General features: G+C 43.5%; 1 protein-coding gene across 1 annotated transcript in view; it reads right to left on the bottom strand.

Moving 5' to 3' along the window:
- P2RX3 (purinergic receptor P2X 3) overlaps positions 1–15,633 on the bottom strand; it is a 42,677-nt gene extending 27,044 nt beyond the window's left edge. The window contains 4 exon segments of the mRNA XM_042459056.1: positions 14,421–14,488; positions 14,490–14,534; positions 14,536–14,608; positions 15,581–15,633. Coding sequence (XP_042314990.1) covers positions 14,421–14,488; positions 14,490–14,534; positions 14,536–14,608; positions 15,581–15,633 — 239 coding nt within the window.
- Positions 15,634–15,950: the final 317 nt, after the last annotated feature.

Raw genomic sequence — 15,950 nt, 5'->3', positions numbered from 1 at the left:
AAAGATTGCTTATTTGAGAAGTGCTGCAATTGTTGAAATTCGGCTGAAGATTACATGAAATGAGATGCTTGCATCACTCTGCATGTCCTTTTAATAATTTGTTTATTTTATTCATTATTTCTCTCACATATTTATTCACAAATAATATTAACATTATTGTTGGGTGACTTGAAGGCACATACTTTACTTCAACAGAAAGTATAAAGTATAAAATGTAGTACTGAGGATGGAGGATGGAATAAGCTTGTTTTCTGCTGCTCTATGGACTAGGAACCAGAGCAATGGATTCACGCTAAAAGAAAAGAGATTTCCCCTCAACATTAAGAAGGATTTTTTGACATTAAGAGCTGTTCAACAGTGGAACACACTTCCTTGGAGGGTGGTGAAGTCTCCTTCTTAGGAGGTTTTTAAACAGAGGCTGGATGGCCATCTGTTGGGGGTGCTTAGATTGTGTGTTCCTGCATGGCATAATAGGCTTGGACGGGATGGCCCTGGTGGTCTCTTCCAACTCTATCATCATATGATTTGATGGACTTTTTAACACAGAGGAATGTATCACCGTCCTGAAAGAAGAAGAAAGTGGGGCCAATGCAAAAATGCACAAAATTACATAGTAGCTTATCACACTCACAGACGAACACAGCATACATCTGAAAGAGAAAGCAGTGTGAATTCGAATGAATTCATCGCATGAGTACATACCCATTGGTTTCTTCACTGCGAATTAGTGTGTTTGCGCATGTGCAGGGAGGAGAGGATTGCATCTAGAAGCTTTTACAATTCTGGTCCCAAGGAATCCCACCCGTCCCCAAGTTAGAGATGGAAAGAAATAAAGAGGAGGAAGAAGGCATACTCAGGCTCTTCATCTTTACCTCCCTCCCTTGCTCTTTCTTCTGAAAACAGCTGCTTTCCTATTGGCAGCCAGGGAATACAGGAGGAAAAATCACAACAAAGGATCATGGGAATTGTTTGTTTCTAACAGGAGGAATCCCATGGCCGAACTAGAGATGCATTTCATACTAATGCAAATGCAACTAGACTGCAAATTCACAGTGGAAAAAGACTGATAAATTCAATATTTTCGAATGCAGCTATTCCTGGGATGACTTGTGATGGCGTTTGGATTGCACTGATGTCGTCTGAAATTCTTTTGCAAAATTACATGAAATACCTTGGATGACCCTGCATTAACCTTCAGTTAACCTTCCAATTTTCCCCATGTGATAAAGTCTCATGAAATAGTTATATTGAAGAGGAAATTTCAGCTAGCACCACTTTTGGTGCAGAAATGACAACAAATTGAAGGCTCAGCAACATTCTGGTTCTAATCATTAAAATGCTGCACAGTTTGCATGGGCATCTTAAGGGTGTAATAGATGGGCAAAATAAAGTGATTTCCAACCAATTTGAAGGCAGGGAATTTAGATGATGCAGGCCACTAAAGTGGGCAGGAACTGGACCTTAGCCACACTCTAGGGCTAAAAACCAGAGCAAATAGAACCCAGGATAGTCCAACTCAAGACGGAAAACACCCATCTTTGTTGCTGCGTATGAACGTCCTGATGTGAGTATAGGGCTGTGGCAAAGAGAGAAATGAAAGTGTGATAACTCCAATGGATGCAATTATACTGTACACAAACCAGACAGTCCAACAGGAGGACATAGGGTAAAGGGGCATGTATGGGGAAATCTCCATGATTGTGCTTTGCCAATGCACCAATGCCCTGAATTGGTGAAACATCACATGTACAACTGTGTAGCTGTTCAAAGGGATGGCCATCCCATGGAATGGCATTTAGGGTCACTGGTGATGTGTTCTTGCAGCGGTGCGCATGTATGGTGGGAAGACAACAACCATAATTACCCAGCCGCTTGATGCCGTGCCATGCAGTAGGGCCATGAGCATTTAGCCTGCCTTGCAAGTTGGCTGTGTAGGAAGCAGAGTTTTGACCCACTTTGGGAAAAAGCAGAATCAAGCTGCTTTTTCCTGCCTATCTGTTATGGGCCTTAAATGACATTTTCTCCCATATGAGCTCTCCTGTATTGTGGTCTCCTCGGAGACTTTTGTTGAGAGTTCCTTGCCAGTGAATTGCCATTTGGCAAGGACCCAATGCCTTCTCAGTTGTGGTACCAAAAATATGAAACTTTTAGCTCTTTGCATTTAGCCTGGCAAGCTGCATTCTGGTATTCTTTAAGGATGCTTACTAAAACACTGTCTCTGGCATCTAGGTTTTTGGTGGCAGGACCCATAATATTGTTGCTCTGTTATTATGGTTACTGTGCATTATGGTTATGATTTTTTTAAAAAAGTTTGGATTTTGTTTTCCATTGTTGCTATAATTATCTGCTTTTACGTTGTTATCTTTTAAAGTTATTTTAAAAATAAACAAAAGGATCCTCTACTTGTATACCTTACTTAGGCAGGATACACACCGCCATATAGTATGTATTGTATACGTACTAGGGTTAGAAAGGGGCGGTGCTTCCGCACCCCCTAACCCTAGTACGTATACGGTACGTACAAGATGGCGGTGCCCCTTCCACATGGGTGCCGCCATCTTTACGTACTGGACGCATAGCGTCCAGACGTGTTGCGGCGCCTATGACATTGCGAATGCGCCTGCGGCGCCTCGCGATGTCATAGAGGCGCCGCAGAAAGAAGCTCCAAAATGGAGCTTCTTTTTTGCTCCGCGCGGGAGTCGCGCGGTTTGGCTGCTGCGGCTCCCGCACGGAGCAAATGGCGCCGGCGGGGGAGTGCCGCAAAGCGGTGGTTTGTATCCCGCCTTAGAAACCTACAATATAAAAATGAACAAAAGCTACACTCACAAAAATCTCATCTTTTACACAATTATTAAAGGCACAGGAATCCTATCATCCTCAGTGTCTGGTTACCCTGTCATTATTAACAGTGATAATTCCTTTAAAATTCCCATGATAAAAAAAGAAAATAAAGTATGCATTTATAAATTGCTTTTCAGTGTACAAAATTCTTCAAATACATTTTATTGCTGCAATTGTTCTGTAAGGTTCATACTTCAGTTTGGGAGGTAAGATTAAGGATGGAAATGGTTCAAGGCAGGACAATGAACCTTAGATTCTGGGGCTGAACCCAATCTTCTTGAGGCTCAATCTACTCCCACTTTAAAGTTCCATTGATGGCTTCACTCTCTTTCCATGACACAATTCTTTGCTGGTTTTCCAGCTTTTGTACAGATCTTTCACCTATTCAGAAATATTTTATTGACTCTCCTAAGGTTTTAAGTTAAAATAGTTGACATTTTTTGGTCCCATACATTTGCCTATTGTCTTGTCTACCACCGGAATGTGACCTCCAAGAACTTCTGTGAAACTGGCCATCAGGCTGAAACAGGTTTTGTGTCCTTGGTTTTTGGCAGATCTGGAACGATCTTTCATCTGTTATATCCACAATCCTTTACCCTTTGCTGTTCTGGCTTGAGTTTCTGGAAGCTGAAGTCCAAAATATCTGGAACACTTAAAGCTTCTCACACCTGGTTTAGGATGAGGTGATATCTGAGAAGAAATACAAACTAAAAACTATTCCAGTGTGTGGGTCATGGCTATAATGCTTGCGGGGAGGAACAACCCTCCAATGTCCATGGTAGTACAGGCACATTGCTTCCATAACAGTGCTATTCCCAACAAAATGTACATATGAGACAGTCAACAAGATTGTTCCTCTCAGAAGATGGTTTAAAGGTTGTTACATACCACTCAACTGTCCCAATTTGGGACGGTCTGGGCCAGGGGTAGGCGACCTGCGGCCCGCGGGCCAGATGCGGCCCGGCAAGGCCTTGAGACTGGCCCCAGCCCGGTCCTGCCGCCGATTGCCGCCAGAGCCTTTGGCCTCTTGCGTGAGGGAGTGGGGCTTTTGGCCTATCAGGAGGAGGCGGGCAAGGGGGGTAAGTGGCAGGCAAAGGGGGCAAGCGGCGGGCAAGGGGGGCAATTGTCTATAGAAGCCTCCGAAACATGCATTTATATTAACATTTTTTAAAAAATCAGCCAATTTTTTTTGCATGTCCTCCATTTTGTATAAAAAAGTGTCCTCCATTTGAAAATTTTGTCCTACATTTGTCCCGGTTTATTTATGTAATTATTTTTTTTTAAAATTATTTAATTATTTATTTTTTGGCTTCAGCCCCCCAGTTGTCTGAGGGACAGCAACCCGGCCCCCGGTTCAAAAAGGTTGCCTACCCCTGGTCTGGGCTAATCCTGTCTCATTTCTCAGATGTGTTTAAAATGTCCCAGTTTCTCTTTCCTCCCTTTGTGATCAGCTGACTTCAGTTCCTGAAAAATGAGTTCAAACTATAAAAGTTGTTTTCGTTCAATTAATTCAGCTGAGGAAGATGAGGAAATGGAATCTTGACTTTCCCCATAGACTCAGGCAAAAGCAAACTGCTACAGTGTGTTCTTCTTTTCAGAGATAGCATGGAATAGTGGTTTCAGTGTTGGACTACAACTCTGGAGAACAGGGTTCAAGTCTTCACTCAGCCATGGAAACCCACTGGGTGATCTTGGGTGAGTCACACACTCTCAGCCCCTGAAAACCCTATGATAGGTTCACTTTAGGATTGCCAAATGTTGAAAATGATTTGAAGGCTTATAACAATAATAACAACAGTAATGCTCTTCTCTTTTTTTAAAAAAAAAAGGTATGGCAATTTCTGTTTTCCTTTCTCACTTCTTGTTTAGGTGCTGCTCTCTAGTGTTCAGACATATTCTTGATTTACTGCGTCCGTGGATCAGACCCCATCAGTTTATAGCTGCTGGATCTGGGGTTACATAAACTTCAAGGCCAGGCAGACAATCAGTATATGTCAAATGCTACATTGTCACCTAATCTTATTTACCTGCAAATTAAATCCCACTGATTTCAATTCTGTTTGTTCCCAAATATGAACCTGCAGTTAAGAATATAATTTACAAAGTAATTTATATAGATTGGTTTTCATGAATCACAGATTTTACAGGCCTCTTCCTATTGTTAGACTGATTTCTTGCATACAGCAGGGAACATCTGTCATCTTCTTTGTAATACCTGTACCTTTTTATGAAGCACGAGACATCCAGTCCTGATTCAACCGCATCCTTTGGTATATAGTTCAAATTGCCAATTACCTTTCCTCTGACATATTTGCACTGAAAATTCCAGTCTGAGAACCACATTCTCACTGCTGGATCTCACTCTCTCTGGCTAGATTAACAAAATCCCTCTGATGAGACATCACTCCTGTGTTCAGGTACATGCTCAAGAAGATTGTGTGAGCAAGCATAGTTGAGGCTGTCTGGTCTGTACAGGAAGAAACCCTTGAACATCATATAACCCTTGCTAAGTATCAGATACCAACACATTCAAGGCTGGAAACCACTAATGGATCAAATTAAATTATTTTCTCTTCTCTAGCCCTTAGAACTGTGTAAAATGCTAATAACACTAAGCACTGCCATTTTGGTTGTTTCAGCTGAACAGAAGCTTGGAAAAGTTCCCTTTTGGACTATAACTCCCAGAATCCCTTAGCTAGTACACTTTCAGATTCTGGGAGATGAAATCCAAAAAAGTGATGCTTTCAAGTGATGGCTCATCTATTTCCTGCTGTCTGATCAACAAACAAGGCATGGTGCTTTTTAGCACCCTTCACCAGAATGTGGTGGTGGTGGTGATGATTTTGTTATGTAAAACACAGATGTACAGGTTCCCCCCACACCTACCCACCCGGTTGGTTGGTTGGTTATTTATTTATTTATTTATTTATTTATTTATTTATTTATTTATTTCATGTATATCTCCTATGAAATCTTGAACTCTCCTCATGAAAGAATGTTTCTATTGCATTTTCCTGTCACTTGGAACACTCCCATCACAGGATTCCCCCCTCCCAACTAGTTATTGAGTCTGTTGATAGCACTGCGAATGATGTGTAGAAAGTGATTCTGGAAAGAAGGTTCTCACCTCCCTTTTGCACCCTGGAAGGGGTCCTGGGTGGCAGCAGCACCCTACACTATCCCCACCAGTGGCCACAGCAGACCACTTTGCCCTCCAATCCTATCCACTGCCCTGCCCTGCACCCCCAGAAGGAAGCACCAGACAGGGCAGTGAGAGGGAAGGGAAGGGAGGGCAAGGCAGGTAGAGCTATGCCAGGCATCTGGGAAAGGTGCTGTTCCCACCCGGCAGCCCCTTCCAGTTCTGGTGGTGGCTGCTGGTTGGTAAGGAAAGGGAGGCCATGGTGGCAGGGACAGCCATGGACTTCTTTCCTTCTGGGGAAAGGGAGGAGTTAGTGACCACTACTGCTGCTGCCGCCATCAGCAGCACCTCCCTCTCCTGGCTTCCAGGTGGTAGCAGCACCCCACCTCCACCAGAGGTGCCCTGGCCAGTGTTGGGGAGCCACTGCCTCACCAGGTATCATCACCTCTGATGTATTCACATCCCCAACATGCCCCTAATGATGCCCCTGATACCCTTTTCTGTGCTGCACTACAGCACATGCCACTTTGGCTCCCCATCTTTCAAACTGTATCAGTTATAAATCTATGCACAGGTATGGCAAGCCTGCCACCTCATAACTGAAATTAGTACTGCCAGCTTCGAACATTTGGACTGAAATCCAACTGTTACTCCTAAACAGAGAGGAGCCATTGCATAAATTATTAAATGTTTAAGTGAAACATCTGTAAATTCCACTGCATCTAATTAGGATTAGCAACCTGTTTTAGGCTTTAGATCCATTTATACTAATTAAAATCAACCCAGACTTTTAAATACCCCCATCCCTAGTGTTCATGCCTAGAAATCCCTTAGTATGTACATCACATATCTCACTTTCATGGGTTTATAACTATAACTCTGGCAGATACACACACAGGCGACACACCCCACACACATAGCCTCTTTTATTATTATTGAAGAATGAAAGGAAATGTAATGGAATTCTGCAGAGATACTAAATCAGTTAATTACAAATGGCACTTTACTCTCTGGTAGTGGTAAGATTCCCTTCTGTACATTAATCAGCACTTGGGCTTGTGTTACTGATACATTTCTCTTCCAGTAAAGGAGAATCACTCTTGAATTTTTCCGGCAGAGGAAAGCACAGATTGGATAAATGAATACTAAAATAAAAAGCAAAGAAAACCTAAAGGTAGTGTAAGAAGTCTCAAAGGGTGGTGTTGGGAACTAGGTCAGCCAAACTGCAGTATGAAAAATAGAACAAATAGAACTAAGACAATACAAATCCTTGCCAAATCTGCTTCCAGTTGTGAAAGCAGAATGAGTACAGTGTCACAGCAGGCAACAACCCCCTTTTTCAATGTGCCTGCAATCACAGCTTGGAAAACTTACTCTTTGGACAATAACTTCAGAATTCCTCAGCCAGCTGGCCAAAGCTGGCTAGAGGATTCTAGGAATTATCATCCAAAAAGATAACCTTCCTTAGCTGCTCTGTCTTCAACTTTCTGGTTATGCTCCCTCCCCTCCCCACCACAATTGCCTATTGCCAGCCCAAAGCCCCCCCCCCCCCAAAAAAAACACTACAAAGGCACTATAATGAAAACAAGACCAATTGTGCTGCTTTTCCCACAAGAGATTTTAAGCATTCTCCAACAGTCTTCGTAATATCAAACCCTGCAAAATGCATTAGGGACAATTGGGAGACCGGGGGTGGATGAGTGGGTGGGTGGGTGGGTGGGTGGTTTCATAGAATCCTAGAATCTATAGGACCTTATCACATGGGAGGCAAAACACCCAGATCCCATGGATAATAGGTTAGATCCTGGAATATCCTGCAAAAGTGGGAGGTTGTTCAAGACACATCAGGCTAATTGAGCATTAACGCGTCATTAACCTGTGTGATAAGGTCCATAGAGGGACCACTTCCCATGCAAGAATACATATGAAAGCACACTTGACAGATAGCCATCCAGCCTCTGCCTGAAAACCTTCAAAGAGGAAACCCCACCACACTCCAAGTAAGCGTATTCCACTGTCAAACAGCTCTTTCCATCTGGAAGTTCTTCCTAATATCTAAGTGGAATCTCTTTTCCTGTTGGTCATTGGTACAACTCCCTGATTTTTATACTCTGAACTTAACTTGTCTTGCACCAACCTTACACTACCCTTTAGATTGTTAGGTGTATGTTCAATTATGAATCACACAGTTAATGTTTATCTCTCGTCTGCCCATGCTCGATAACTGTAACATGCTCCACACGGTGCTGCCTTGTGAACAGTGTTTGGAAACTTCACCTGGTACAAAGAGGAGCACGTAGGTGGGCACCTGGGGCTGGTTACAGGGATTGTCCAAACTTCTTGCTACAAGAGATCTGCTAGCTGCTGGTTTGTTTCTGCGCTCAAGTGTTGGTTAAAACCCTGCATGGGTTAGATCCTGGATAGGTGACGGTCTGTATCTCACCATATGAGCCTGCCTGGGCCCTGAAATGTCAGGAGAAACCCTTCCCTCAATCATACTTTCACAGGCACAATCAGTGATGACATCTGTGGCTGAAACTCCCCCACTAGGGAGGCTAGAATAGCCCCTTCCTTCGTTCTTTTGATGTTTTGTATTTTTTTATTATGTTATATATGTTTTAATTTGTAACCCTCCTTGAGTCACAGTTGTAGAGAAAAGATGTAGTTTAAATAAAGATTCAAACACTACCATAATTTCTTTTCTATTTTTCTGAAGTCCTGACATGTTAGAGCAAACAAAAGAAATTTTGCCATCCATGATATTAAAGGATAGTCATACTCCAAGCATATCCAGTGTGACACTTTAAACTCACTTAAAGTAGTACCATCATGATTACAGGAAGAAATAGAATGTGCTTCTGTTGCATACCCGCCAACATTTCAGAGGTAAAAAATGGAACACGTGTGGCCAAGCAACTTCAGAATGTATTCAAAATGGCAAAACTATATTAATGAGGAAGAACACACAAAACAGGAGAGGCTGCAGCAGTTTGCTTTTGCCTGAATCTACAGGGAAGCACAGAATTCCTCCCTCTCTTCTCTCTCCCTGAGGTAGTGGGACTAGTCACACTTATGTTTTTTGCATGAAGAAATTCACATCTGTGAACCAATTCAAAATCGATTCACCGTTTCCAGGCAGCAAAATCTCCGTAGCATTTAAATATGGTCTGAAGTTTTCTGAAGGGTGGCTGCATGATCTAAATTGAGCCGATAGCTTTCTCACACTATTAGAGATGTGGATCGTTGCAGTTCTTTAAAAAAGAACCGCTAAGAGATCCGGTGCCAAATGCATCAGTGTTTGTTCCCCCCCTGCAAACTGCACTGAGTACAGTTTGTGAAATTTTGAATGATAGGGAAATAACTGAATTATTTCGTTTCCAAACTGGGTTATTTTGTAGTGTGAATGGGGCCAATGAAGTTCAAACTACCTTTTCTCTTTGAACTCAATTTGTAGCAACTGAAGTAAACTGAGGGAAATTCAGAGGAGAAGACAAAAACTGGGACATATTAAAAGTAACTGAAAAAGTAGAACAGCAGAGGATTAACTGTCTCTGCAAAATGGGGACAGTTGGAGGGTATGCTGTCGCACTGATGATAAACAGATTTACTTGGAAATAAGCTTCATGTGAAGAAAGGGCTAATACTGAAAGCAGAAAACAATAAAATGAGCAGATATGCATGGACTAGATGCATGCTGGAGGACAACATGCATGCTGATTTCAGATCACTTTGTTATGGCTGTAACCAGTGTGACCCCCCTCCCAGGTTATGGAGCCCTATACTTTGACCTTGAATCCAGTCCTAACTACACCATCGAGGCCACATTTTACCAGCAATCAAAAACAGCTGGTTTTCCTTTTATTACATGAAAAAGAATCTGAGGCCTTCTACAGACCAGCATAAAGAGCTGGCATGGGGGCAGAGTGAGGGCGTAGTGACTTGCAACTCCGCCTCCACACAGCCCATCTGACCAGATGGCAGGCTGCATCACACCACATCTTCAGTCCAGCGTTTATATGTGCTGCACCAAAGAAATGGTGAAAAGCCACCACTGTGGCTGCTAGGGCACCCTTTCTGCAGCGCAAAAAGGAACCATGGCACAAAAAGGAGCATTGGACTATGACTCTGGAGACCAGGGCTTGAATCCCAGTACAGCCATGTTAAACCCACTGGGTAAGAGGATGGCAATGCCAAACCTTCTCTGAACAAATCTTGCCAAGAAAACCTCATGATAGGTTCATCTTAGGGTCTTCATAACTTGTAAATGACTTGAAGATACACAACTACATCAGCACTATGCATTGTAACTATTAATTTCAAACCAAGTTACTCCCAAGTACGTCAGGCCAAATACCACATCCTCCCTCTATCATCACAGTGGGTCCTGATGACACAAGACCCAATTCCCATATCTAGTGCAAACAATGTCTGGCCAGTTCAGCATTGAAACTGCTGTAGACCCCCCTTATTGTTGCTGTGTGCCTTCAAGTCATTTCTGATTTATGAGAAGCCTAAGGTGAACCTATCACTGGTTTTTCTGGGCAAGTTTCTTGAGAGTAGTTTACTATTGCCATCCTTTGAGGTTAAGAGACTGATCTGCCCAAAGTCACCCAGCAGGTTTCTATGGTCAAGTGGAGGTTCAAACCATGCTCTCTAGAGTCACAGTCCAATGCTCAAGCCACTACACCACCCTGGCTCTCATACTCCCCTTATACTGAATTTTAAAAACTCACATTTTACTCCGATTCTTCCAGAGCCCTCCTGAGTGATGGTGGGCAGCTATTTACTATGTGTCCCACAGTGCTGCCTGCCACTGCCATAAGCTGCTCCTTCTGGGGTCAGAACGAGATGCCCAGCCATGTGACTGATGCTGGGCTTCTTGTTTTTGGCTTCAGAGGGAGCGATCCACAGTGGATGGCACAGTGAGATGCATGTGTAAACACCCACCCACCATCACTTTGGAGTGCAGGTTAATGGGGGGCTTTTCTCAGAGTATTCTGGCCCATGCAGACACTGGCTAAGATTGCTGAAGCTAATATACAAAAGTAATGGTAACCACTGAAGGCCCTTTGTTTTCAGTAAGATGTGCAGAGCACTCCTATGCATATTTATTCAGAAATAAGCCACAAGGCATTCAATGTGTCTTTTGTTCTGACAACCTTAGCCACAATTAACTTTTGCTGGATCATGGCTGGTGCATTTATTGTACTGTTGAGCAATTGTCCTGAACAGAACAAAATGTTCATTAAGTCTATGAGGCCCCCTGGGAATAGAGAGGGAGGGAGACAAGCTAGTTCTCCCTGGCAATCTGAGAAGAAATGGTTCTTCTCCCAAGAGGATGAGTGGGAGAGTGCCTGGCAAAGCCAAAATGGCTATTCCTCCTAATGGACTTCTGGTTAACAACATCAAGGGAGAGGGAAAGCTCTGTTTGAGCACTTAAGCACAGCTGGGGGAGGGCAGTGGGGGCCTTGCCAGGGCCTCCACCATTTCTTGGCATAAGAGTTCTATCCATCCATATTCCTCTGGAGTAGTGCCCAGGAAGCAAACCTCTGCCAAAGCTGGCAAACAGGCGCTCAAAGTGTATTGCAGCAGCTTCCACATGTTATCCACCCCACATATATTACCAGTAAACCCCTACTCATTTAGCAGTCACACATTATGTCCCTATGGCAATGGTTGTTTCTAACATTACAGTCTTGCCACATGCAGGACCACCATTCTAAGGGCATTTAGTTGGCTGAGGTGGATACACTGTACAGCCCAACAATAAGTCAAGGTGCATAGTATCCAGCTCAGCCAAGGTTGTTTTTTTTTTGGGGGGGGGGGGGACATGAAGCAGAAAACACTGCAAGCACATCTCCCTGTTGCTTACAGTTAGGGCTGCCATAAGTCAGGACCTCCAAACCGGGACAAATGTAGGACAATATTTTCAAATGTAGGACACGGTTTTATAAAAATGGAGGACACGCGAAAAAAACTTTGAAAATGGGCCTCCTCCTTCTCTTCCTCCTCCTCGCCATGTGCCAATAAAGGGCGCTTTTCCCTCCCTCGGCTGGCCCAGAGTCTCACTCCTCCTCCTCCTCCTCCTCCTCCGAGGCTTCACCTCCCTCTTGAGGCTGGCCAATGGCAGGCTGGGGCTGGAAACAGCCCCACCCCCACCCTTCTGCTATTGGCCAGCCAGCTTGAAGAAGATGAGCGCTCCCTATATGGCCCTGTCAAGGAGGAGGAGGAGGTAGGTGGGCTGCGCGCCATGCGCGCGCACCAAGAAAGGAGGAGGAGGAAGAGGGTGGGCTGTGCAGCCATGCTGCCGCACAAAAAGGGTGGCCACTATAGGAGCTTGCAGAGGTGGAGGAGGAGAAGGAGCGCCACCCGGCCTGCAGCGAAGACAAAATCCGGGCCCCAATCCGTGAATTGGCGGAAATGGACTGGGACCGGGCCGGTTCTGCCAAAACCGGGACAGTCCCACCTGCTGGTGGGTTATGGCAACCCTACTTGCAGTAAATAATAATGACAACCTTCACAGAAAAATATCTCTTGCCCTTTCACGACGCCCCAAATCTGTTGCTTGAGAAAACTGCTTCTCTGCCTCGTTGTAAGTCGGGCCCTGATCACAATGTTCTGCCACTATTCTCTCTCCTAGGTATCTGTTGGATTTCACGAGTTCCTTCAGCACTGATTACTATGCTTGCCATTCTCTCAAAGCTATTATCTCTGTGTGTATAATCCCCCCCCTCTCCTTAGAACTCCTCTAGCCGAACTAGCTTAAAGCTAGTCAAACTGCTCACAATCCACTAATGTGTCTCCTCACAGAGTCACTCTCTCAAACAGTAATCCCCCATGGTTTTCTTCCTTTCACACATAATCTCCAAATAGCATTTTCCCTTGTATGCCACAATTCTGAAACCATTTGATTTAATGTAATCCCCTAGGAATTGACAGATTACTTCAATTTTAGTGAATTGAGAAAAAGATAACTCTTTCTAATTCAGAATCAGCTGTCATTTGTTTCCTTCTCACATAATCCCAGACAGTCCACGAAACACTGAGAATAGTCTTATGCTATGTCAAACTGTTTGTCCATCTAGCTCAGTACTGGGTTCTCTGAGTGGCAACAGCTTTCCAGGGTCTCTGACAACGATCTTTCACACCACCTACTGCTTGATTTTTTTAAATGACTAGAAATTTCAAAGATTTTAATTAATGATTTTCTGTGCAAAGCTTCAACAATTTGTCAGTGAGCTCTAGGCACTCACCCCCAATCTTCCCACAAATATTTTTTCCTAATTCAGCAAAGACATTGGCTGCCACAGTTACTTTTCCAGGAATCACACATAATAACCAATTTCTTCACCTTTACATATTTGGACATGCATGGTTTCCTCTTCTTTACCCATAATCAGATTGTCCAAAACACCATCCCATAAAGCCTTGGCATACATAGTGGACTGACGTGAATATCTGGAGCATACCCTGTGAAGCTAATTCTAGCTCCACAACTGGAGTAAAGGAGTGTGTTAAAAGTTTGCTTCATTTTGTGGCTAGATGCTACAGGTTTGTCAGATCTCTATGTGACTAGTCTTATATTGTGGTAGTCTGTTTTAAGATGTCACTAGAAATCCATCCAAATACACACCTCTTTTGCAAAAGATTATATTATATACTGTAGTGATAATCTTACTTGCATAATCACATATATGAAGTCTCCTCAGACACAAATGCAGAACAGCTAAACAGTTAAATACCTGCACAGATGGTACTCCCTGGACATTCATGTGATATTGTTGGGCTTTGCATTGTATTCGGTTGTGAATAGTGACTAGATGAAACAAACAGGATCTCACAGAGAAAAACCTGGATGTTACTCTCAGTCCAATTATCTTCAAAGAGTTTCCCAGCTCCAGCATACCTGACTGGTGAGAGAAAGCAGATGTTTTCTATCTATCTGTTTTCTAAATCCCAGCAGTGGGAAAGAGATTGCCTGGAGTCACTCTCAGATCTCAGGGCTCTTCCTTGCCAGATTAACTGTAGGTTTCTTTTCTACTAAGAGCAAAGCTGGCAACCATTGATATCTCAATTTTTACAGTTTTTCCCAAGTTTGGAGAATGTTCCAAATGCAAACCTCTCTACGTCTAAAGATTGCCATGGAGAAGCAGTTGCACTATGACCTGAGGTGCTCATTTCAAAAGCCTCTGCTGACATGCATTCATATCCTCAATAACAAAACAGAGCTTTAAAAGATTGTCAAGCTGATTGTCCCCATCATTTTCTTGTCCCATACCTACCTATCAACATTTTCAGGTAACATGCCATCCCTTCTCAATGAAAAGTCCTTTTGGAGATTATTGCGGGATTAAACCCTTTTCTGGCCATCTACTACAGCCCCCCCCCCCAAAAAAAAATTGGGATCGATTTCCCCCATTCCTTTGCTTCCTCTCCTCACCCAATGAAGTAGGAAATGATGAGCAACTGGACAGCTCGGTTGATAACGCCGATGGTCCAGCCTTCACCATCTCACCACTACAGATTTGGTGGTTTCTATGGTGAAGAAGTCTGCCCACACAAGTCATGCCGGAGGAAGAGCATGAGCAATGAGTTGCAAATCCAGGATGATTTGTAAACCAGATGAGACTGTCAAAGAGTTGTTTTGAGTCCAGGAGAGGATACAAAGGGGTAAGTTCCACTGAGAGGGATGTTTTAAAGACATCAAGTTGACTCCTCCTGGCTCTTCCCTGCGCTGCACTGGACAAACTGAAGTGTAGGGACCCCTTTAATAGATCTCTCCTCAACCCCCACTCAACACTATGGTGATGCTGCTGGAGAAAGGTGGGGCTTCAAGCTCGTCAATTACAAATTGGATTATAGTGTGTAAGTAGATGGAAGCAATCTTAGCGTTAAATATAATGAATCCACAATTGCTGCATTTTCTCTCTGAGTGGTGTTCCAGTCCACAGATGCTGGCATCTGTACTGTTAGGGCCTTTGCACCCACAGAAAGGGGGAAGGGATCAGGGAGGAAAGAAGAAGCCTGAAGAGAATTCTTCTTTGGAAAAAAATGTAAAAAAAAGGAATCATTCTGGCATGATTGTGTGCCACCTACCACTAGCTTCTTAATAGCCTCATATCAATGATTGTGTGAACAATAGCAAAACCAAGCTGCCAGATATCAATTGGGAGCTGGGTTTGCATGTCACAAGTTGGAATTGTGTGGAATTCTGGTTTATTGGAGATAAGCCAGTTGCGACAGCTCCTGCTTTCCTGTCAAACTTCAGGATTTCTTTAAAGTTGTTTTGGGGTAGAAAAGGCAGTGGTGCTAACTGCTGCTGGTTTGGACACCAGTAGAAAAAAACAAACTGTAAACCAAAATCCATAGTTTAGTTATCTCTGCTTTGTTCTACATGAGTAATCAAAAAGTGAAAACTACCATACTGCCTCATCTGAATGTAAGTTAGAATTAGTGCAGAGCCCCAGATCACTGAACTATCTGAATGCATCCACCTCTGTGGACCTAATTCATATTCTCTCATGAAAGCCTATTCAGTTCTGAAAATGTATTATAGGGATCATTCCTAAGGCAGAATTTGGAATGCACAACACCTATCACCTGAACTTTTTTTTGAGAACTCTAAAATAGTGCTCTTCAAAGTGGCGCTCCATGAGCCATCAGCTCTTGTCCATGAAGAATTTCCAGAAAGAAAGCAACGGGCGGAAATATGGCACTGCCTGGCACATTTGACAAAACAAAATAAAACTGCTGGTTCCCAACATCTCTCCGATCCTCCGGGAAAAACCTTTTCCAATGTAGAAAGACCAGACTGGGTGGTGACCCCCCGGAGGTCCTTTTCTCTCCACCGCTCCAAAAGCTTGGAATGACCTGCGGAAGAGATTCGCGAATTATCCTCACTCGAGGCTTTTAAAAAAGGAGACAAAAACCTTCTCTCCGGCAGGCCTTCCCCGATTAATAATGTCCAGAA

Source organism: Sceloporus undulatus, chromosome 1, assembly GCF_019175285.1.
Source record: "Sceloporus undulatus isolate JIND9_A2432 ecotype Alabama chromosome 1, SceUnd_v1.1, whole genome shotgun sequence".
NCBI lineage: Eukaryota > Metazoa > Chordata > Lepidosauria > Squamata > Phrynosomatidae > Sceloporus > Sceloporus undulatus.
This window is presented reverse-complemented; position numbering and strand designations above follow the sequence as displayed.